The following is a 24,460-nucleotide window of genomic DNA, read 5'->3' on the forward strand; positions in this document are numbered from 1 at the left end:
CCTCCCAAGTAGCTGGGACTATAGGTATGCACCACCATGCCCAGCTAATTTTTGTTTTTTATAGACAGGGTTTCACCCTGTTGCCCAGGCTGGTTTCTAACTCCTGAGCTCAAGCAATCTGCTCACCTTAGCCTCGCTAAGTGCTGGGATTACAGGCATGAGCCACTGCCCCAGGCCTCTTTTCTGTTTTTTGAGAAGGGGGGATTTTGAGTCTGAGATTGGGTGGGAATAAAGTTTTCATTGTAGAAAGAACCTTGAAAAGCTTTTATGTCAATGAATATAGCCTTTTTATTCCAGTATTTTAAGATGTTGTTGCTGAGTATATTAGGCCTTCTTGTAAAAACAAAACTCACTCCTAAGTTTGTCATTATTTGGTGCTAAATTACAACAGTATTACTTTTTGCCTTTGAGTGGATCTTAGGGCATGATTATGGTGGTTGCTACTGCTGGGATTTTGGAGTACTGTGTGTTTTGCAAAAAGGAATTGTTATGTCCTTCAGTAATTACTTCTTGGAACACTGGCCCATCCTTTTTGCTGTTCTGAGTAGAAATCAACAATAGGCATTCCAAAATGGTGCTGATCCTGACTTAAAGTGGAGGGCTCACATTGGGTAGGGGAAGGATAAGACATTTTGGCCTATTCAAATATACATAAGAAAAAGAGGACTAGCGAGTACATGTTTTAAAAATGTATATTTTGGATGTTTAAAATACCTTCCCATTTTAAATGATCAAATCTGAATTTCTTAAGGGAGCTTCTTTTTTTGAGACAGTCTCGCTCTGCCGCCCAGGCTGGAGTACGGTGGCATGATCTTGGCTCACTGCAACTTATGCCTCTTAGGCTCAAGCAATCCTCCTGACTCAGGCCCCCTAGTAGCTGGGACTACAGGCACACACCACCACGCCTGGCTAATTTTTGTATTTTTGGTAGAGACAGGATTTTGCCATGTTGCCCAGGCTGGTCTCGAACTCCTAACCTCAGGTGATCTGCGTGCCTCAGCCTTCCAAAGTGCTGGGGTTACAAGATGTGAGCCACTGCGCCCAGCTGGGAGCTTTATTTTTGAAGGTTGGTGAGGAGAGGTAGAATGAGATAAAGGTTTAGTCTTTCCTTGAACTTTTTCATAGCTCCAGTTGAAATTCATGAGAGTGGTGATGACTCTTTGTTTTGTTTTTTTTAAATTAACCAGACTAGAATATTATTTTTATTTTTATTGAGACGGAGTCTTGCTCTGTTGCCCAGGTTGGAGTGCAGTGGCACGATCTTGGCTCACTGCAACCTCCGCTGCCTGGGTTCAAGCGATTCTCTTGTGTCAGCCTCCCGAGTAGCTGTGACTACAGGCGTGCACCATGAAGTCTGGCAAATTTTTTTTGTATTTTTAGTAGAGACAGGGTTTCACCATGTTGGCCAGGCTGGTCTCGAACTCCTGACCTCAGGTGATCCACTAGCCTTGGCCTCCCAAAGTGCTGGGATTACAGGCATGAGCTACCATGCTAGGCCTAGAATTTTTTTTTTTTTTTTTTGAGACGGAGTCTTGCTCTGTTGCCCAGGCTGAAGTGCAGTGGCACAATCTCGGTTCACTGTAACCTCCACCTCCCAGGTTCAAGCAATTCTTCTGCCTCAGCCTCCCGAGTAGCTGGGACTACAGGCGCCTGCCACCACGCCCGGCTAATTTTTGTATTTTTAGTAGAGACGGGGTTTCACCATATTGGCCAGGCTGGTCTCGATTTCCTGACCTTGTGATCCACCTGCCTCAGCCTCCCAAAGTGCTGGGATTACAGGCGTGAGCCACCGTGCCCGACCTGTACTAGAATATTCTTAAAGGATACCAGAAATGAAATTTGTGGCTACTAATATTTGACTCTCTAACTCAAAATATAAATTTATTTAACATGTTAAAAGTAAAAATTTCATAATCCAATTCCAAGGGCTCTGTGGAAAACAATGTATTTTTCATTTATATTTAAGAGCTTGGCTGGTGTGCTTTTTTTTGTTCCCTGCATTGTATGACCTGCATTGTAGGACTAGAGAATACATAAACAAATATATGTAATGTACATGTTTTATGATAGAATATTATTTTTTACTATTAATAACTTATTTTCTCTGTTAGCTAGCAATTACTATTTCTAGAAATACAGTCTGAGAGAAGTTAACAATTACTGACCAATGTAATATGAGATTTTATTATTTTATTATTACAGTATAAGACTTAAAGCATATTACTATTATTGGAAGTTTTAATTATAGTGGTACATAGAAACTGTTTTAAAGTGGATGTGAGTTTTGGTTAAATCATAGCTGGATTAATAAATGATTTTTCAAACTAGACTTTGGCCAGGGTGACTGACTGTTCTTTTAGATGGTAGTAGCTGAGTCTGTGGTAATCTCCCTTGGTAACTGTTGCATCCAGTGGTTCATTTCTGAAATGTCAAAATGGAATAAAAATGGACAAAATGCTTGTTCCCCTTCTCCCTACTCCTCCCTTTTGTTTGTTTTAATTGAAGCTAAAAGCCACACTCCCATACTCCTTGTTTTTGTTTTTTGTTTTTTTTTTAAGGCAAGAAGGAAAAATAACTTTTTGAGGAGGAAGACAAAGGTTTTTGTCTTTAGTATTTCAGGAGATATAAGGGAAAAACAGGTAGTTTTTTATGGGCCATATTCCTTTACCACTCTTTTTCCTCCACCCTTTATTCTTGTACCTAGTCAGAGGTAGGAAAAAATATTCTTTGGTGTTTAGAACTTGCCTTTGGCAAAAAATAATACTGCTATAAGTGGATGTATTTATTTGCTGCTGAATGTAGCTACTGAATAGAGATGAGCTATGTAACAGTATCATCAGGCAATAAGAACATTGCTGTGATGTTATAGCTATATGTAAGAAAGTATAAGGCTTTTATATTCATTTGCTTGATGAAGACTAATTTCATTAGACATACTATTATTTTGGGCTTATCTGTTATATATGGACATGGTTTCTGTACTCTATCACCAAGCCTTTTATATTAAGTATACAGAATGTATACAGAATTTGTCACATTTAACATATCTCCACATAGCTATAAATGGTTTCCATCTTTTTTTTTTTTTTTTTTTTTTTTTGACAGAGTCTCACTCTGTCGCCCAGGGTCCAGGTTGAAGTGGAATGGCATGATCATGGCATATAGCAGCCTCAAACTCCTGGGCTCAGGCGATCCTCCCACCTCAGTTTCCTGAGTAGCTGGAACCACAGGCACACGGCCACCATGCCTGGCTAATTTTTAAAAATTATTTTTCGTAGAGACAAGGGCTCACTATGTTGCCCAGGCTGGTCTTGAACTCCTGGGCTCAAGCAGTCCTCCCTCAGTCTCCCAAAGTGTTGGGATTACAGGCATGGGCCACATGTACCCAGCCAGCTGTATTTTGAAGTAATGCTAATGCAATCTGAATTGTAAGAGTATGTTTCAGCAGATTTATTAGGTAAGATATTTGTGAACCGCCAAAAGTAATCTCTCAAATATTTCCAAAATAATAAGCATAATGGGATATTTTGTCCTTTTATTGATTCCACATTGAGACAGACATTTTTAAAGTTATAAAGCGGGTGGGACAAAGGAAACAGTAGTGTTTTTTGGGAAATCTGATTGATACAAATGTATTCATATCATTTATCTGTATGGTTTTGTATTAACTATAACTCATTCTGGGTTTTTTTCCCACAAGTATTGTGGATATTTAAAATTTCATCATATGGGTCAGATCTTAGATGTAAAATGCATAAAACCACACTCAAAAGTTCAAGTGAGTGCTGATAAAATGCATCGTTAGATTCTCAGTATGATTCTTCTACTTTGAAAAGGTAGAGAAAATAGACACTGTGGTGAGGGACAGGACAAAAGAATTGTAATTACACAGAATCATGTTCTAAAAATTATATTATTTGGTGGTTTATTGTTTCAAAATGCTTTTACCTTCATTACCTCATTTCAGGATTTCAATAGCACTGTAAGGTAGGTGGGGCAGATAGTGTCTTTGTTTATTGAGGCAGAAATAGAATGTCAGAAAGGTTGAGTATTATGTCTGAATTTACACACAATGCCTGATAGAACTGGTACTTTAACCTTATTCTCTTGATCTCCAGTGTAATACTCTCTTCATTATGTCTTACTGCCTAATTGAAACTTGAGTTTACATCCACTGTAAGACGTAGAATTAACTCAAAATACATTGTCTTATGCATTATATTTTCAGAGAAGTTATAAGCCTCTGAAGCAAGGGACAGATCACCATTTTGTATTTTTCTTCTGAAATTGATTCTTCCCAAGCACTTAGGAATGTGCCATCTTATTTACCTGATGCTAACATTATTGACACCCAGGAAGTCATTGCTACTGGTTCTTTCTCTCCCTAATGGTGGTAATCAGGCAGGCAATGAACAATCTGTCACTTTTTATATGGTCTACTCAAATCTATTCCCAGTTGTTCTTTCTAGCCTAATGCCATAGTTGTATTCTAGGTACCTTGTATCTTTTAAAAATTGAGATATAATTCATATGCCATAAGATACAGCATTTTAAAGTTTACATTTCAGTGATTTTTAGTATATTTACAAGGTTGTATAGCAATCACTACTATCTAATGCCAGAACATTTTCATCAATCCAAAAAGAAACTTCAGGCTCACTTACAGTCACTCCTATTCTTCCCTTCTCCACTCCCCAGGCAACCTATTGTCTTTTTCTATGGATTTGCCTATGCTGGACATTTCATATAAATGGGATCATATAATGGGACCTTTTGTGTCTCCCTTCTTTCACTAAGCATAATGTTTTCAAGGTTCATCTATATCATGTATTTATTCCTTTTGATGGCTGCATAATATTCAATTGCATGGATATATATCATATTTTGTTTATTCATCTACTGATGGACATTTGGATTGTTTCTACTTTTTGGCTGTTATAAAGAATGCAGGTATGAACGATTGTCTTTAAGTTTTTGTATGAACATGTATATTTTTAATTCTCCTAGGTATATACCTAAGAAGTAGAATTATTGGGTCATATGGTAATTCTATGTTTAACTTTTGAAGAACTGTCAAACTGTTTCCACAGTGGCTACACCACTATGTTTCCACCAGCAATGCAGAAAGACCTTATATTAATTTTTTTTTTTTAAGAGACAGTGTCTTGCTCTGTCATCCACATGGAATACAGTCGTACAATCATAGCTCAGTGTAACTTTGAACTTCTGGGCTCAAATGATCCACCTCAGCCTCATGAGTAGCTGGGACTACAGTTTTATGCCATGACGCTAGGCGAATTTTAAAATTTTTTGTAGAGACAAGATCTCACTAGGTTCCCAGGCTGGTCTTAAACTCCTGGCCTCAAATGATCCCCCCAGCCTGGCTTCCCAAAGTGCTGGGTTTATAGACGTGAACCACTGTGCTCGGCTCGTACCTTACATTTTTTGAGTGGACAATTCATCTCCAAGCCCCACCCCCTTCCTCCCCCCCAAAAAAACTGGGGATTTCTTTTGGAAATAGTCTTGCCGTGTTGCCCAGGCTGGAGTGCAGTGCCACAGTCTCAGCTCACTGCAACCTCTGCCTCCTGGGTTCAAGCGATTCTTGTGCCTTAGCCTCCCAAATAGCTGATTACAATCATGTGCCACCACACCCAGCTAATTTTGTATTTTTAGTACAGACAGGGTTTCACCATGTTGACCAGGCTAGTCTCGAACTCCTGGCCTCAAGTGATCTGTCTGCCTTGGCTTCGCAAAGTGTGGAATTACAGGCATGAGCCACCACACCCAGCCTCCAAGCCTATTTTTTATTTCATTTTCTGCCTCTATCTGAAGTATACTTCCTCTTCTGCCCACCTCTACCCTTATGTCTAACTACCTATTGAAATTCTGTGCATCCTTCAAAGCCTAGTTCAAATGTTGCTTCTTGTGCAAAGTCTTCACAGGTTACTAGGGCTGGAAGTGATTTCTCCCTCATTAGTGCATATAGTTGTATCATTTATTTCTCTTTGAGGCCTTTTGTAATAGTTGTTGGAATCTTTCTTATTTCTTCTGCCACATTTTTGTATTATCATAGTGAGAGAGAGATATATATATATCTAAAATGGGCCTTTAGTAAATATTGAGAGAATGAGAGACTACTGGAAATCCTTAACTTGGCTTTTTAAAATGTTACATGAGACATATAATATTTATAAAATAGGAATATTAATATCTAAATACCATTTTAAATAAATAATTTTATAATTTTTCCACTGGAATGATGTTTTTACCTGTCCTCCCAACTGGCAGGTATGTATATCTGCAAATATCTCCTAATTTCTTGGCCTTGCATTAAGCTGTTGTGTAAGCAGTTGCTTTTCAAGGTCATTTGACAACTGGTTGCCTGCATGTATCTATTGGATCTGGCATCTTTGTCTGTAGTTACATGTTAAAGAAGCTGTGTTACAGTATAGCTCAATGTTTTTAGGTCTGAAGTTAAAGATTCATTTTGTAAAATTATAGTGCATCATTAGATAATAAAATAAATTATTTTAACTTTACTGTCTTTATTAGGCTATATTTATTTGGTGTCCATTGTGAAAATTGATGACCAACTAGCCAGATATGCCAAATAATGTAGTCCAGATACTGTGGTCCTTTGTTTATAAATGTGTGATATCCTAGTGGTTAAAAGCATGGACTCTGTAGGTATGTGGCCTGAGTTTGAAACCTTTTTTTTTTTATTTGTTAGCTGTGTGACCTTGAAGAAGTACTTAATCTTTCTGTTCCTGATGTTTTTCTCTGTCTACAAATATGTTAATTTTTCCTGGCTATACATATTTGCATATTACAGTAATTATATAGTATATATAATCTATATATTATACAAATTACATATATGCCATACATGTTTTACGTATATACGTATATATGTATATTATATACATTACATATATTATGTAAATAATATACATATTACATATTACTCATGAGTACTCGTTCATATTTACATATGAACATGTAAATATGTACATATACACATATGTACATTTAGCAAAATAAGAATCATACTGTTTTGAATCTTGTGCATTTTACTTAATTTTATGAATATTCTCATATGCCATTAAATATGCTTCAAAAACTTTTTTTTTTTTAATTTTTTATTTCTTCTCACAGCTGAGCCAGTGGTCACAAAAACATTGTTTTTAATGACTGCATAGTAGTCCATCATGTAAATGTACAACGTGTATTTCCCAAATTCTGTATTATAATTTTTCCTCATTTTTGGAATTTCAGTTAATGCTGCAGTGAACATCCTTGCACATTAATTTTTGTCTGGCTTTCAGATAATTTTTTAGTGAGCTTTTTAAGGTATTTTGATACACATTTCCAAATTGCTTCCCAGAAGGGTTGTATATATTTTATTTAAGAAAATTCATTTTGAATTAATTTTATTTGAAATTGGAGGGTTACATGTTTATTTTTGTAAGTTGATTTTTGCTTATACCATTCATTCATTTCAACAAGTATGTATTAAATTCATACTATATGCCAGGTATTCGTAGGCCCAAAATATAGCACTGTAAACAAAGTACAGTTTTTAACCTCATGGAGTGTTCCTGTCTAAAGGACTCCAGGTATCAGTGGGTTAGTTTTTATTTTCCGTTATTTCAGAGTCAGAATTGAATAAATTATTTAGAAAAGAGGAAAACTTTTCTCTTAATGACCTATCTATGCTATCAAGTTTTTGTTGTTGTTGTTGTTGTTGTTTTTTCTATCTAGTCTATATAGATTTTCTCAGGGTTATGTTCATGTACTTGTTTCAATAAAAAGTAAATGCTTTTATTTTTTTTTGAGATGGAATTTTTGCTGTGTTGCCCAGGCTGGAGTGCAATGGCACGATCTCGGCTCACAGCAACCTGCGTCTTCTGGGTTCAAGCAATTCTGCCTCAGCCTCCTGAGTAGCTGGGATTACAGGCACCCCCCACCACGCCCAGCTAATTTTTATATTTTTAGTAGAAGTGAGGTTTCACCATGTTGGCCAGGGTGGTCTCAAACTCTTGACCCCAGGTAATCCCCCCGCCTCAGCCTTCCAAAGTTCTAGGATTACAGGTGTGAGCCACTGCGCTCAGCCCCTGCTTTTCTTTTTTTAGTATTAATTTTTTTTTTTAAATAGATATGGGGTTTCACCTTGTTGCCCAGGCTGGTCTCAAACTCCTGAGCTTAAGCGATCTGCCCGTCTGGCCCTCCCAAACTGCTAGGATCACAGGCGTGGGCCACTGTGACTGGCCTTAATATTGCTTTTCATGTTCTGTATTAGTCACAGAATATACAATGCTCTTGAGGAAACTTTAGTGTATGTGTGTTATACCTGTAGTCATGTCTGAAGGTAAACAGTCACAATGTCCTTCAAAGTCCATTCCCATGCTCCCTTGTTTCTGTAATAATTTTTCTGCTTATATTTAAGTTCTAATTAAGAAGTCATATTACCTTAAATTGTAGTTATTCTAATCATATTGATATCAGTTTCATGGATATTGCATCTTTATTTCATTAACAGGTTGAATCATTTATTTTGGACCAAGAAGATCTGGATAACCCAGTGCTTAAAACAACATCAGAGATATTCTTATCAAGTACTGCAGAAGGAGCAGACTTACGCACTGTGGATCCAGAGACACAGGCACGACTAGAAGCATTGCTAGAGGCAGCAGGTACTTTATTTTTTGTTTTATCTTTTTCATATCTTTAAAAGTCTAGATCTCTTTACAGTTACATGAGATTATCCCCAAATTCAATAACATTATACAAAATTTAAAATCTCTAAAATTTATTTTAATCTCCCAAAGAAAATGTTCACATTTTGTATTTCTGGGCTCAACTCATATATTTTTAAGGTATTAAGATAATCAGTGTCCGGGCACAGTGGCTCACGCCTGTAATCCCAGCACTTTGGGAGGCCGAGGCAGGCAGATTGCCTGAGCTCGGAGTTCGAGACCAACCTGGGCAACATGGTGAAACCCTGTCTCTACTAAAATAGAAAAAAATTAGCCAGGTGTGGCGGATGCGCCTGTAATCCCAGCTACTCAGGCAGCTGAGGCAGGAGAATTGCTTGAACCCTAGAGGGGGAGGTTGTAGTGAGCCGAGATCACGCCATAGCACTCTATCCTGGGCAACAGAGCGAGACTCCGTCTGAAAAAAAAAAAAAAAAAAAAAGATAATCAGCTAGTTATCAAGGAAAACTTACCTGTTAGCCATTATAAAATAAAAATGTGGGAGATAAATTTAGTTAATCAGTTTATGACTTCTTTATCTGTACTGATTTAGGGAGCTGCATATTGATTACTTGTGTATTCACTTTAATCTATGTTTAACTTGATTTTAAATAGCTAATTTTTTTATATGTAATGCATATTATCAAATAGCTAAAGCAATGTGAAATATATTAAGTAGATAACAAAACCTTCCCATTTTCTGTCAAGGTTTACATATTCTTCTAGATTTTTCCCCTTATGATAATATAAATACATGTATATGTTTGAACATACATGATTGTTAAAAATGAAGTAGGAATGATACACAAAATACAACTTTTTTTCCCCGTATAATTTATTGTGGGTATCCTTCCATGACAGTTTATGTTGATCTTTCTCCTTTTATTGAAGGGTACCATAATATTCTGCTGCTTGGATGAACCATAATTAATTTTACCAATTTTAGCTTATATCCAGTTTTTCAATATCACAAATAATGCTATAGTTTATAGCCTTATATAACTTGTGCAAGTATCTCTTTAGGACAGATTTTTAGAAAATGTTATCATGGGTAAGAATACATTTGCATTTAAAATTTTAGCAACTGGCTGGGCACCATGGCTCATGCCTGTAATCCCAGCACTTCGGGAGGCCGAGGCAGGTGGATCACTTGAGGTCAGGAGTTCGAGACCAGCCTGGCCAACATGGTGAAACCTCGTCTTTACTAAAAAAAATACAAAAATTAACTGGGCGTGGTGGTGCACACCTGTAATCCCAGCTACTCAAGAGGCTGAGGCAGGAGAATCGCTTGAACCCAGAAGGCAGAGGTTGCAGTGAGTCGGGATCGTGCCACTGCACTTCAGTCTGGGTGACAGCGCAAGACTCTGTCTCAAAAAATAAATAAGTGAAATAAAATTTTGACAACTATTATTAAATTAGTCCCTCAAGTTTGTGCCTGTATTTATTTCTTTATTCACTCAAAAATCAACAATTTTTGAGAGGGCCTCACACCTCAGACATTGTTTTGTCAATTTCATAAATGAAAAATATCTCACCATTTTAGTTTGCATTCATGTTATATCATTAGTAGATTGTGTGGTAGCTCTTTATAAATGACGATATAAATTCATTGGGTATTGTGTATATAATTTTTTAATTTTAATTTTATTTGTAAGAATGAATTTAATTTAAAATGTTGCCCCAGAAGATGGTTGTGACCAAAGGAAGAAACAATTGAATTGTTTGTTATAATATTACAGACTGTCTCCCCTCTGAAGATACTACTGAAAATAGTAAAGACAGATATCCTGTACTAGAGATCTTATGGTGTGACTATGTATTTTGAAAGAAATCTCATTTATTTGATAGACAGCATCATATGAAGTTACATGTGGATTAGGTAGAGGACAAATTAATATTATGTGCATTGTAAAGGTAGAAAGACTAAAACATAGGTGGTTATGCCATGGCCTTTTGACATAAGTGGCAGAATTGAAATGATGAACCTTATCTTCTGTCAACCTAACCTATGGATTCTATACCATTTCTTTTTCCTAGATAATAGTGTTTAGAAATATAATTACAATTTGCACTTTTATACTTTTTTTTTTGTTGTTCTGCACTACCTGATTGATTGATGCACACTGAAGGAATTGGCAAATTGTCAACTGCTGATGGTAAAGCTTTTGCAGATCCTGAGGTACTCCGGAGACTGACATCCTCAGTTAGTTGTGCACTGGATGAAGCTGCTGCTGCACTGACACGGATGAAAGCAGAAAACAGCCACAATGCAGGACAAGTAGACACGTATGTGTTTAATGACTTTTGGATATTAGACATTTTCTTGAATAGATTTTGGGGAAGTAGCCAATTTTGGTTAAATATATCTTTTGGTGGAGCTTATAAACTTTAGCTGAATGAATATTACATTTTAAGTGGATATATAAATGTATATGTATTATGTAGCTATACAAATGGATATTTTTGTTTCTTCATTCAGCTCTAGCCATTGAGCATTCTTGTGGAATATATTACACTAGAGTCTCTGAGAAATCCAAACTGAATAAGATCTGTTTTCCAGTTATAAGGAAGTTACTTATTCTAAAAGTTATTATAGTAAACTCTAAACTGATTGCTTGAGTACTAATACATGAAACGAGTTACTAATGCAGTAGTCTAGTTGCTTGCTACTCAGATATGGTCCATGGACTAGCAGTATCAGCATCACCTCAGAGCTTATGAGAAATGCAAAATCCTGGGCCCTACTCCATATTTACTGAATCAGAATCTGCATTTTAACAAGAAATACGAGTAATTTGTACACATTAAAGTTTGAGACTCGGTGGTCTAGTTAGTCATTCTGTTGTAAAATAGTTTTCTTAGGTTTTCACCTTCACTGTTACTAAGTAAAAATTTCAGCCATAGGATTATATCCCAAAATATCTTTGGGAATCATTATACAAGTAGAGTTTAAAAACTTGTGCATCTAATACAGGGGTGTCCAAATTTTGGGTTCCCTGGGCTACACTGGAAGAAGAAGAATTGTCTTGGGCCACACAGAAAATATAAACACTAGAGGCCAGGCATGGTGGCTCATGTCTGTAACCAAGCACTTTGGGAGGCCAAGATGGGTGGATCACTTGAGGCCAGGAGTTCAAGACCAGCCTGGACAACATGGTGAAAACTCATCTCTCCTAAAAATACAAAAATTAGCCAGGTGTGGTGGCACACATCTGTAATCCCAGCTACTTGAGAGGCTAAGACACAAGAATCACTTGAACCTGGGAGGTGGAGGTTGCAGTGAGCCAAGATTGTGCCACTGCATTCCAGCCTGGGCAACAGAGTGAGACTCTGTCTCAAAAACAAAACAAAACAAAATACAAACACTAATGATAGCTGATGAGCAAAAAGAAAAAAAAATTGCAAAAAAATTTCATAATGTTTTAAAAAAGTTTACAAAAATTTGTGTTGGGTTGCTTTCAAAGCTGTCCTGGGCCATGGGTTGGACATGCTTGGTCTAATGCTTTAAAAAACTTTATTTAAAATTTGTTGTAATATGTTAGGAGATTTTAAAAGATAAAAATGACAGCTGGTTTCAAATTCACTCACTGGCTTTCTGGCTTTGTTGATAAACATGAATAATTGAACTTGCAGACAAAATGCTCAGCAAGTAATATGTTCATATAATTTTTTCTCTTACTGCATTGACATTTTTCTTTGTGTGACTATTTATATTTAATATAACTTATCATAGGACCCCTGAGTCTTTTTGTTTTGGTTAATTGTTGAATGGTTTTGTTTCCAGTCGCAGTCTAGCAGAAGCTTGTTCAGATGGGGATGTTAATGCTGTTCGTAAATTGCTAGATGAAGGCAGAAGTGTAAATGAACATACAGAAGAAGGAGAAAGCCTGCTGTGTTTGGCTTGTTCAGCAGGGTATTATGAATTAGCACAAGTAAGCAGAAATAATCTTTAGTGATTAAAATTGTGGAAGGGTTTTGATATTTTATTTATTTTTGTCACTTATAAGATAGATTATAATTAGAGGCCAGAGTCTTCTCTTCCCCCATCCTCCTTCCCTTTTTGGTAGTAGGTAAAGTAGAAACAGATACACAGTTTATTTTGTTGCCTGTACATGCAACTGAGAATGATCCATTTTTCTGCCACTTACTCAAAGCTACTCCTAATGAATAAGAAACAAATAGATGTAATAATAATTTTAAATTTGTCCTTTGAAATAATATACAACTATAATGGAAAGTAGTCATTATTTTCATCACATTCAGGTTACCCCAATTCTTTTAATTTTTTTTCCTTCTATGTTGGAACAGTACTGGGAATTAACCATGTTTTTACCAGTTTCTGTCTTGTGAGTACAGTTTTGCTGTTCTTTAGCTAGATAACCTCAAGCATAACATTCTTTGACAAGAGCCATCACATTTTATAACAGGATGGCTAATATGATTGTGTACTTTATTTAAATATTAGTATGTAGTGATATTGTAAAATATGTAACCTGGCATGTTAAGCAGTGACTATTGCATAATTTTTTCAAAAGGTCATTATTGATTTTTCCCCACCCCTATTCTAGAAGAATATCTTCAGAGATTCAGTATATTCTCTAGAAATATTATTGAATAGTAAGAATTAACAATTTCTCTGTGTGTATATGTGTTTTAAAGGTATTGCTTGCTATGCATGCTAATGTTGAAGATCGAGGGAATAAAGGAGACATAACTCCCCTGATGGCAGCTTCCAGTGGAGGTTACTTAGATATTGTGAAATTATTACTTCTTCATGATGCTGATGTCAACTCCCAGTCTGCAACAGGTATGTAGAAAATTATGTATTAATTGGGGGAAAAAATTGACATAATTGTTACCTGAGAGAGAGAAAAATTAGATTTCTGAGGAAAATCAGTGTAAACCTACAGAAAAATCTTAGCCCTTGTGTAGAATCTTTGAGTAAAATACAAATTAATTTGACATCCTCAAAAGTCTTTAAAACACACTTGGATTCTCCTTTAGTCAAGATTGAGTTTTTGTGGTATGAACATAATGGAATATTATTCAGACTTAAAAAAAGGAGGAGATCCTGCCATTTGCCACAACATGGATGGACCTGAAGGACATTATGCTAAGTGGAATAAGTCAGACACAGAAAGAGAAGTATTGCATGATCTCAGTTTTTTTTTCCCCACAGTCTTATGGACATATGTATGCATGATCTTACTTACAAGTGGAATATTGAAAATTTACAAAAAGAGTTAAGTATATAGAGATAAGACATTGGTTACTGGGTCAGGGGTGGGGAGAAGAAATGGGAGAAGTAGGTAAAAGGATACAAAGTAGCAAATATGTAGAATGAACAAGTCAAAAAGTCGGATGTACAACATGAGGACTGTAATTAATAATAGTGTATTATATTCAGAATTTTTTGCTAAATGAGTAGATTACGCTGCTCTTGCCACAGGGGGCAAAATTGGGTAACTATATGAGAAAAATATGTTAATTTGTTCTATAGTAACCATTTTACTATATATGTGTCTTACAACAACATGTCTTATATGTTATGTATGTAATATATATGGAGGCAAAATTATAAACTGTATTTCTTATAATTCTTTACCTTCAATACAATACTCTTTAGATTATAGATAAACCTGAGTGTTTACCCTATAGGGTTTTACATGTTGAGTTTGCTGAATACATTTACTATAATAAGATATTCTTTTTTTTTTTTTTTTTTTTTTTTTGAGATGGAGTCTCACTCTGTCACCCAGGCTGGAGTGCAGTGGCACGATCTTGGCTCACTGCAACCTCCACCTCCCAGGTTCAAGAGATTCTCCCGCCTCAGTTTCCCAAGTAGCTGGGATTACAGGCGAGTACCACCACTCCCGGCTAATTTTTTGTACTTTTTTAGTAGAGATGGGGGTTTCACTATGTTGGCCAGGCTGGTCTTGAACTCCTGATCTCATGTGATCTGCCCGCCTCAGCCTCCCAAAGTGCTGGGATTACAGACGTGAGCCAACCAAGCCTGGCTGAGATATTCTTGTATAGCAACAGTCCCCAACCTTTTTGACACCAGAGACAATTGGAAGACAGTTTTTCCACACATGGGAAGAGGGGATGTTTTCGGGATGAAACTGTTTCACCTCAGATAGTCAGTTGTCTCATAGGAGTGTGCAACCTAAATCCCTCGCCCATCATTTATTTGAACTGAGCAGCTTTGTGCATACTATAGTTGAAACCCTTGAAAGTGGCTCCCTGTATTAATTAAATACAGAAAATATCTCTTATATTTACATAAAAGAAAACAGTTAATGTTAGAGCGTGTTGGTGAACCACCAGATTGATTTACTTAATTTTTTATCTGATTATGAAAATAATATATGCTCATTGTAAGAATATTTGAGAAATGCAGAGAAGTAGGAAGAATAAAAGATTACTCTCCCATAAACTCTGTGGCACAGAAATCACTGCTATTACTGTGTTAGTTTAGTTCCTTCCAGTATTTTTGATATATAAAATTATGTAGTTGAAATTATACCCTATGTGCAATTTTGTTTGACTTCACTTATTTTCTATTTTTTAACTTTTTTTTTTTTTTGAGATGGAGTCTTGCACTGTTGCCCAGACTGGAGTGCAGTGGCGCGATCTCGGCTCACTGCAAGCTCCGCCTTCCGGGTTCACGCCATTCTCCTGCCTCAGCCTCCCTAGTAGCTGGGACTACAGGTGCCTGCCACCACGCCCGGCTAATTTTTTGTATTTTTAGTAGAGACGGGGTTTCACTGTGTTAGCCAGGATGGTCTTGATCTCCTGACCTCATGATCCACCCACCTCAGCCTCGCAAAGTGCTGGGATTACAGGCATGAGCCATCGCTCCAGGCCTATTTTATTAACTTCTTAACAAACTTTTTTAAAGGTTGCATAATATTTCCTTGAATTGATATACCACAAATTTTAGGGGCAGAGGGCATTAATTGGTTGTGAACTATAGCAAAAGTTGTTAAATTAAGATGATAAAATCAATTGCTTTCTTCTGGTTAACAGCATTATGCTATATACACACTCCTTTGAAAAATACTCAAAAAAAGGGCCGGATGTGGTGGCTCACGCCTGTAATCCCAGCACTTTGGGAGGCCGAGGTGGGAGGATCACGAGGTCAGGAGATCGAGACTATCCTGGCTAACATGGTGAAACCCCATCTCTACTAAAAATACAAAAAAATTAGCTAGGCGTGGTGGCAGGCGCCGGTAGTCCCAGCTACTCGGGAGGCTGAGGCAGGAGAATGGCATGAACCCAGGAGGTGGAGTTTGCAGTGAGCCGAGATTATGTCACTGCACTCCAGCCTGGGCAACAGAGCGAGACTCCGTCTAAAAAAAAAAAAGAAAAAGAAAAATACTCAAAAAAGAGGATGCTGCCATCAAGGAAGTTTTAAATTTCTCCTTGAGGATTCTTGGTGATCATCAAATTCAGTGGTTTTTAAGGTTGTTTTCTGTCAAATAACTCTAACTTTAAGCCAAACAGTATATGGAAGCACAGATATAATATTACACAAATAAAAGAGGAGTTGATCTAAAGTAGAGATAGTTGGGGGCTTTAATTTCTGGAACCTAGGTCTCCCCATCTTCTGTGCTGAGGAACTTCTTGGAAGGGGGGATTCTAAAGTTCTTTGGAAGACAGTTTGAAAACCACCATATTGTTCTCAGTACCTTTATTTTTAAAAAGTAGGTGAACATTTTGAGAGAGAAAAGGGCTTGACTGAGATGAAGTCCCCCATTCTTTTTTTTTTTTTTTTTAGCTGAAATAGATACACTATGTAGAAGGACGGGATTATTATATACCATGCAGTAAGCACATGCTCTTTGATGGGCTCCTCCGTACACTCTCCATGTGGCCATTTCAGACATTCTTCTCAAACCCCTCCTCGCTTCCACTGATTTCCTTAACTCATACTTCATTGGGAAAATAGAGATTTCCAGAAGGAAATTGCATTATGTTCTCACCAATAATTTCTAGTCAAGTTCGTATTTTAATTAATTCATTCATTTTGTTCAGTAAGTTGCACCTACTGGCTGCATGTCAGAATCACTTAAGAGAGCTTGTTAAAAATACAGGTTCCCAGAAGTCTTCCTTCTGTACTCCAAAGCAGTCAGTCTCAGGAGAGACCAGGGATGATAAACCATAGCTCTGTATTGCAGCTCTGTGAGGGGATGTGGTCACTATTCTAGTCACCTGCCTTTACTTAATGCATTTTGTTTGATGCCAGATGTCCTTTTCCGCCTTTACGAATCGTACTTAACTTTTGAGGCCCAGTCCAAATGTAGCTGCTGCTGCTTTTTAAAAAAACAAACAAAAAAAAATCCCAGTTTTATTGAGATATAATTCATATACCATAAAATTCACTTGATTTAAGTATACAATAATGATTTTTAGTAAATTTATAGAGTTGTACAATCATCAGTACAATCTAATTGTAGAATATTCCCATCACCACAGAAAGATCTCTATGCCCGTTTGGAGTCACCTCAGTTATTCAGACAACGATTAATCTACTTTCTGTCTCTATAGATTTGCTTTTCTGGCCTTTTTATATTGTTCCGATCTTTATAACATATAGTCTTTCGTATTGGGCTTTCCAGAAAGTCTTTTGTATTGGGCTCAAGTGATCCTCCCACCTCCTGCCTCTAGAGGAGCAGGGACTACAGGGGTATGCCACCATGCCTGGCTCAGTTTTTTTTAGTAGAGATACTGTGTTGTTCAGGCTGGTCGCAAACTCCCTGGGTTCAAGCAATCCTCCCACCTTGGCCTCCCAAAGTGCTGGGATTACAGGTGTGAGCCATCGCACCTGGCCAGAAAATCTTTTAATTAGTAGGAAAATTGGCTGGGCGTGGTGTAATTGGTGTAATCGGTATAATTGGCATAATTGGCAGATTATACCTGTAATCCCAGCGCTTTGGGAGGCCGAGGCGGGTGGATTACCTGATGTCAGGAGTTTGAGACCAGCCTGCCAACATGGTGAAACCCTGTCTCTCCTAAAAATACAAAATTAGCGGGGCATGGTGGTGGGCACCTGTAATCCCAGCTACTCGGGAGGCTGAGGCAGGAGAATCACTTGAAGCCGGGAAGCAGAGGTGGCAGTGAGCCAAGATCATGCCATTGCACTCCAGCCTGGGCAACAGAATGACACTGTCTCAAAGAAAAAGAAAAGAAAATTAAGGTGATGCTTCTAACCAATGATAATGAAAAAAAATTGAGATAATAGTTGTAGTGATTTGTGTAAGGGAATTGAAGAGGTATACCTAGAGCATTAGCATAATCATAATTGTATCTGTTCTGTCATGATTTTATATTTCTTTTTATTATTATGTTTTTCTTTTTAAATCTTTTATTTTTATTTTTTAAATATGTATTCTGCTCATGTATTATATTTCTTTTTCTTCTTTTTAGGAAACACCGCACTAACTTACGCGTGTGCTGGAGGATTTGTTGACATTGTTAAAGTGCTCCTTAATGAAGGTGCAAATATAGAAGATCATAATGAAAATGGACATACTCCCTTAATGGAAGCAGCCAGTGCAGGTCATGTGGAAGTTGCAAGAGTTCTTTTAGATCATGGTGCAGGCATCAACACTCATTCTAATGAATTCAAAGAAAGTGCTCTAACACTTGCATGCTACAAAGGTACTTAATATATGTATGAATATTTATAATGTTTTTCATAACCACTTTGATTATTTGAGTACTGAGTATTTGAGTTTACTTTATATTGCTTATGTTTTCCCTGTGCTATAAAATTATCTAGTTTATAAGAAATTATATAGAAAGTCTATTTTAGTCTATATCACCTGTAATATAGTTTTCTAGTGTATGTTTATTATTTTAATTCAGATTTATTGGGTTAACTGCGAAGTTAACCCAACTACTTAGCTTAGATTTAGAGGGTTTCCATTATTTAATAACTTTTGTTTTATATGATTTTTCCAATGTTTATTTAAAAAATAGTACATGCCAAAGTAATAATACACACAATACTGAAAACCTGAAAAACACAGAGTAACACAAAGAAAAGAAATTTTTTTTTTTTGAGACAGAATTTCGCTCTGTCACCCAGGCTGGAATGCAGTGGCATGATCTCAGCCCACTGCAACCTCTGCCTCCCAGGCTCAAGTGATTCTCGTACCTCAGCCTCCCAAGTAGCTGGGACTACAGGCATGCACCACCATGCCTGGCTAATTTTTGTATTTTTAGTAGAGATAGGGTTTCACTATGTTGGCCAGGCTGGTCTTGAACTCCTGACCTCAAGTGATCTTCCTGCCTGAGCCTCCCAAGCCTCCCAAAGTACTGGGATTACAGGTGTGAGCCAGCACAGCCAGCTAAAGAAAAGAAATTTTAAAATGACATGTAATGCTACCATCTAAAGATAAAAAAGCATGTATACAATATTTTAGTGTATACATTTCCAGTTTGTTTTTAAGTATGTTTATATACAAACATATATATATATTTTAAACAAAATAGTTATACTCTTAACAGTTTTATAATCTACTTATTTTACTTAGCAGTGTATCATGGACATTTTTCATCTCAATAAATATTCTTTATTTTTTATTTTTCATTTATTATCATTGTTTTTTTGAGATGGAGTTTCACTCTTGTTGAAACAAGAGTGCAATGGCTGGAGTGCAATGGCACGATCTCGGCTCACTGCAACTTCTGCCTCCTGGGTTCAAGTGATTGTCCTGTCTCAGCCTCCCTAGTAGCTGGTATTACAGGTGCATGCCACCACGTCTGGCTAATTTTTGTATTTTTAGTAGAGACAGGGTTTCATCATATTGGTCAGTCTGGTCTCCTGACCTCAAATGATCCACCTGCCTTGGCCTCCTAAAATGCTGGGGTTATAGGCATGAGCCACCGTACCTGGCCTATTTTTTATTATTTTTAGAGGCAGGGTTTTGTTCTATCACCCAGGATGGAGTGCAGTGGCACTATCATAGCTCACCGCAGCCTCAAACTCCTGAGTTCAAGCGATCCTCCTGCCTCAGCCTCCTGATTAGCTAGGATTACAGACTCACACCACCATACCCAGCTAATTTTATTTTAATTTTTTTGTAGAGATGGGGGTCTCACTATGTTGCCCAGGAGGGTCTCAACCTGCAGGCCTCAAGTGATCTTCCTACCTCAGACTCCCAAAGTGTTAGGATTACAGGTGTAAGCCACCATGCCTGGCCTCAATAAATATTCTTACAATGTAACTTTTGATGATTATGTACTATTTCACTATTTCATTTAGGATTAAAATTGGTTGCATATGTCACAAAATCTAAATTAACGATTTGAGCAAGAGAGAAATTCAAAGGTAAGCATTTAGGGCTAGTATGCAGTTCCATTGTCATCAAGAGCTCATAATTCTATTTTTCTGCTCTGCTATCCTAGTATGTGGTTTGTATCCTCAAGGTTACAATAAACCTAAAACCAAGATGATAGCTAGGACCCCAGCAGTTCACATTCTAGGAAAGACGTTAAGGGAGTCTTTTAAGGAGTGCCTCTCAATTTAGTAAGCTCCTTTTAAAGAGTCTTCCTAGGTATGCGGCCTTATAACTACCACTTACATCTCATTGGCTACACATAACTGCAAGATGGGCAGAGAAACATAGTCTTCTAGTCAGGTATGTTGCTGCCCAGATGAAACTGGAGTTCTATTATTAAAAAGGAATTAGAGAATGCTGGGTGCAGTGGCTCACACCTATAATCCCAGCACTTTGGGAGGCTGAGGCAGGAGGATCTCTTGAGGCCTAGATCAGTCCTAGCTACTCGGGCAGCTGAGGCAGACGGATCCCTTGAGCCTTGGAGTTTGAGGCTGCAGTGAGCTATGATCATGCCACTGGGCTATAGCCTGGCCAACAGAGACCTCGTCTCTTAAAGTGAGAAAGAATAAGAGAATGGATATTAGATAGGGAACTAGCAGTCTCTGCCAAATACATCAAATAGATGCACCATAATTGCCTATTGTTGGACACTTAAATTCTTCCCAGGTTTTTACTATTATTAAAAACAGTGATAACATCCTTGTGCAGACATTTTTGCGTAATCTCTGATTATTTCCTTAGGATAAATTCCTGGAAGTGGAATTGCTGGGTCAAAGGGTATGGACATTTTTAAGGGTTTTGCTACATATTGCCAAATTGCCTTCTAGAAAGGTTCAACCAATTTATATTCCCACCAACAATGTTTGAGAGTGCCCTTTGCCCCACCCTACACCCTCACCAACACTGGGTATTATCATTCTTTTTAATATTTGCTATTTTGATAGTAAAAAAATGGTGTCTTGTTTTAATTTGCATTCTTTAATAGGACGGTTTAATATTGTTTTCATCAGTTTAATATTCACTTGCATTTCTTTGTTGAATTATCATTTCATATCCGTCACCCATTCTTCTGGAGTGTTTGTCATTTTCTTATTGACTATCAAGGCTTTTTATATATTCACTGTATCAAGAGGATTGGAATTATTTTAAATGGAGTTTTCTGTGCCTGCTTATTGCCACAGTGGGTTTATGGTTATTTTAAAGCTGTTTTTCTGGAATATATGATGCAAAGATACTTTACTTGGCTTTCTATTTGATCTCAGTGTTTTGATTAGATAAATAATTTATGTATATTCAACCAAGGTAAAAGCATTATTGCTTTACTTAACTTGAATTATGTGCCTTGTACTAATTCAGTCATTAAAGCCTAGATAATAAGACCTTGAAAAAAGCCTGTATATTGCTTTGAATGGACTTTGTAAAACTGTTACTGATTTATTTATTGAATGCAAAATAAGTTATCAAATTCTTGTACAGACATCTGAAGAAAAAGATTCCATACCTCAATATTTAAGTATTAAACTGATAGTGAATTCTTTTAAAATTTTTGTTCCTTTTTTCAAGGCCATTTGGATATGGTTCGCTTTCTACTTGAAGCTGGTGCAGATCAAGAGCACAAAACAGATGAGATGCACACTGCCTTAATGGAGGCCTGCATGGTAATTTTAAATTACACTCACTTGAGATTTTATGGGAAGAAAAGGTCGTATGTGTTTAAGCCTTTAAGAGTGATTAATTGCCGGGTGCGGTGGCTCACGCCTGTAATCCCAGCACTTTGGGAGGCCAAGTCGGGCAGATCACGTGGTCAGGAGTTTGAGACCAGCCTGGCCAGTATGGTGAAACCCTGTCTCTACTAAAGCTACAAAAATTAGCTGGGCATGGGGTGGGCTCCTGTAGTCCCAGCTACTCGGGAGGCTGAGGCAGGAGAATCGCTTGAACCCAGGAGATGGAGGTTGCAGTGAGCAGAGATTGCGCCACTGCACTCCAGCCTGGGCGATACAGCGAGACTCAGTCTCAAAAAAAAAAAAATAAAAGAGTTATTAATGGTGTTGGGTTTATATAATTTCTTAATGCTAAATTAAACAAAGTTGATGCTTGAATGCATCTGCTTTTGGAATAGAACAGTCAAAGTATTTGGCCTTAGGGATATTATTGATAAAACTCTAATTCTGGAGATAGTAAACATAGTTCTTGTGTTTTTACAGTTTCATATTAAAATCTTAAATAGCAAATTGACCTCAAAATATATTGACTCAAACTGTATGGATGGCCTATAAAACATTTAACTGTTTTTTTAAAGGATAATCTAGAATCATACTTTTAATACACAATTCTCTGTGTCACAGAGAATAATCACCTTTAATGCTGTCAATCCAGAAATCCTTTTTCTACTTCTGTAAGCACATATATATCATGTGTATATGCATATCTAAAAGAGAGTGCAAATACAAAGAAACTCAAAGCATTCTCGTAAGTATTTAAGACAAATTTAATGGCAAGAAAATTACCTGGAAGTACAAATGCATTTTTTCAGATGTGATTAAATAAGCTCATCATTACACATGTTAATTTCTATTTTGTTGACTATTGCTGTTTAACAAATCACTCAAAACATAATGGCTTAATGCAGGAGCCACATATTACCTCTATTTTTTTTTTTTTTTTTTTTTGAGACAGAGTCTTGCTCTGTTGCCCAGGCTGGAGTGCAGTGGTGTGATCTTAGCTCACTGCAACCTACCTCCCAGGTTCAAGTGATTCTCGTACCTCAGCCTCCCAAGTAGGTTCAAGTGATTCTCATGCCTCAGCTTCCCAAGCCTCCCACCTGTATCTTATACTGTCTCATATATCATATGATTCTATGGGTTGATTGGGTGGTTTTTCTGTTAGTCTCTCTCTCTCTCTCTTTCTCTCTTTTTCTCTTTATTTTGAAGACAGGCTCTCACTCTGTTACCCAGGGTAGAGTGCAGTGGCACTGTCATGGCTCATTACAGCCTGTACCTCCTGTACTCAAGCAGTCCTCTCGCCTCAGCCTCCCGAGTACCTAAGACTAGAGGGGCATGTTACCATGCCCAGCTAACTTTTAAACTTTTTGTGGAGACAGCATCTCACTATGTTGCCTAGGCTTTAAGAAAAGATTTATTTATTTATTTATTTATTATTATTATTATTTTTGGAATTCCCCTCTTAATATATGTACGCAAGATATGTTAGCAGAATCTATCAAAAAAATATTCAAAAATTTGACTGGGTAAGGTGGCTCATGCCTGTAATCCTAGCACTTTGAGAGGCTGAGGCGGGTTGGATCACTTGAGGCCAGGACTTCAAGACCAGCCTGGCCAACATGGTGAAACCCCATCTGTACTAAAATACAAAAATTAGCCAGGCATAGTAGTGTGCACCTGTAATCCCAGCTACTTGGGAGGCTGAGACACAAGAATCACTTGAACCCGGGAGGTGGAGGTTGCAGTGAGCTGAGATCACACCACTGCACTCCAGCCTGGGTGACAGAGTGAGACTCTGTCTCAAAAAAAAACACAAAAAAACAAAACAAAACAAAAACTTCAAAAATTCAAGTAAATTCAAGTAAAACAATGTATCGAGAGCCTAGAGGAGATAGGCAGAATAGCAGTTCCTTGATCTGTTGACATTTATAAATCCTTATTTTCTTTTCAATTAGAAATGTATTTCAACTACCAGATAACTCAGTACAGTAATTTGGTTAAAATATTTTATTTTACATGTATTTGAAGTATTAGTAAAACTAAAATTTTAATGTGAACTCATCTGTTTTTGGCATTATATCAAAAGTGATTAAGGCTGGGCTAGTCAAAGTATAATAAAAATCTTGATGGATATTGAAATTTAACAATTAAGGTTTCTTTATTTAATTCTTTTTTGTTTTTGAGACAGGGTCTCTATCATTCAGGCTGGGTGCAGTGGCGGCATCTTGGCTCACTGCAACCTCTGCCTCCTATGCTGAAGCAGTCCTCCTGCCCTCAGCCTCCCAAGTAGCTGGGACTACAGGTGCACACCACTATGCTTGGCTAATTTTTGTATTTTTTGTAGGAACGTGGTTTCACCCTTTGCCCAGGATGGTCTCGAACATCTGGGCTCAAGCTATCTGCCTGCCTCAGCTTCCTAAAGTGCTGGGGTTACAGTGTGAGCCACCATGCCCAGCCTTATTTCTTTAATTAAAGAACTACTAAACCTTATTTTTCTACTCAGTATTTATTTTTCATTAGCAACATTATGGTCATTTTTGAAATACAGTACAATATAGCCTCTGACCTTATGTGTCACAACAAGCGTTAAGACCTACATAAAGAGCGGTTTCCAAGATGGCCGAATAGGAACAGCTCC

At 37.3% G+C, this 24,460-nt stretch overlaps 1 protein-coding gene across 29 annotated transcripts in view; it reads left to right on the forward strand.

Moving 5' to 3' along the window:
- ANKHD1 (ankyrin repeat and KH domain containing 1) overlaps nucleotides 1-24,460 on the forward strand; it is a 141,667-nt gene that overhangs the window by 24,770 nt on the left and 92,437 nt on the right. For 23 of the 29 annotated variants that reach the window (XM_054489216.2, XM_054489217.2, XM_063665537.1 and 20 more), the window contains exons 2-7: nucleotides 8,540-8,693; nucleotides 10,883-11,039; nucleotides 12,538-12,685; nucleotides 13,413-13,560; nucleotides 18,183-18,416; nucleotides 21,665-21,759. In XM_054489216.2, coding sequence (XP_054345191.1) covers nucleotides 8,540-8,693; nucleotides 10,883-11,039; nucleotides 12,538-12,685; nucleotides 13,413-13,560; nucleotides 18,183-18,416; nucleotides 21,665-21,759 — 936 coding nt within the window. The remainder of the gene's footprint in view (nucleotides 1-8,539; nucleotides 8,694-10,882; nucleotides 11,040-12,537; nucleotides 12,686-13,412; nucleotides 13,561-18,182; nucleotides 18,417-21,664; nucleotides 21,760-24,460) is intronic. The other 6 variants (XM_054489222.2, XM_054489235.2, XM_063665538.1 and 3 more) reach the window with 1 other exon arrangement.

Source organism: Pongo pygmaeus, chromosome 4 (assembly GCF_028885625.2).
Source record: "Pongo pygmaeus isolate AG05252 chromosome 4, NHGRI_mPonPyg2-v2.0_pri, whole genome shotgun sequence".
Classification (NCBI taxonomy): domain Eukaryota; kingdom Metazoa; phylum Chordata; class Mammalia; order Primates; family Hominidae; genus Pongo; species Pongo pygmaeus.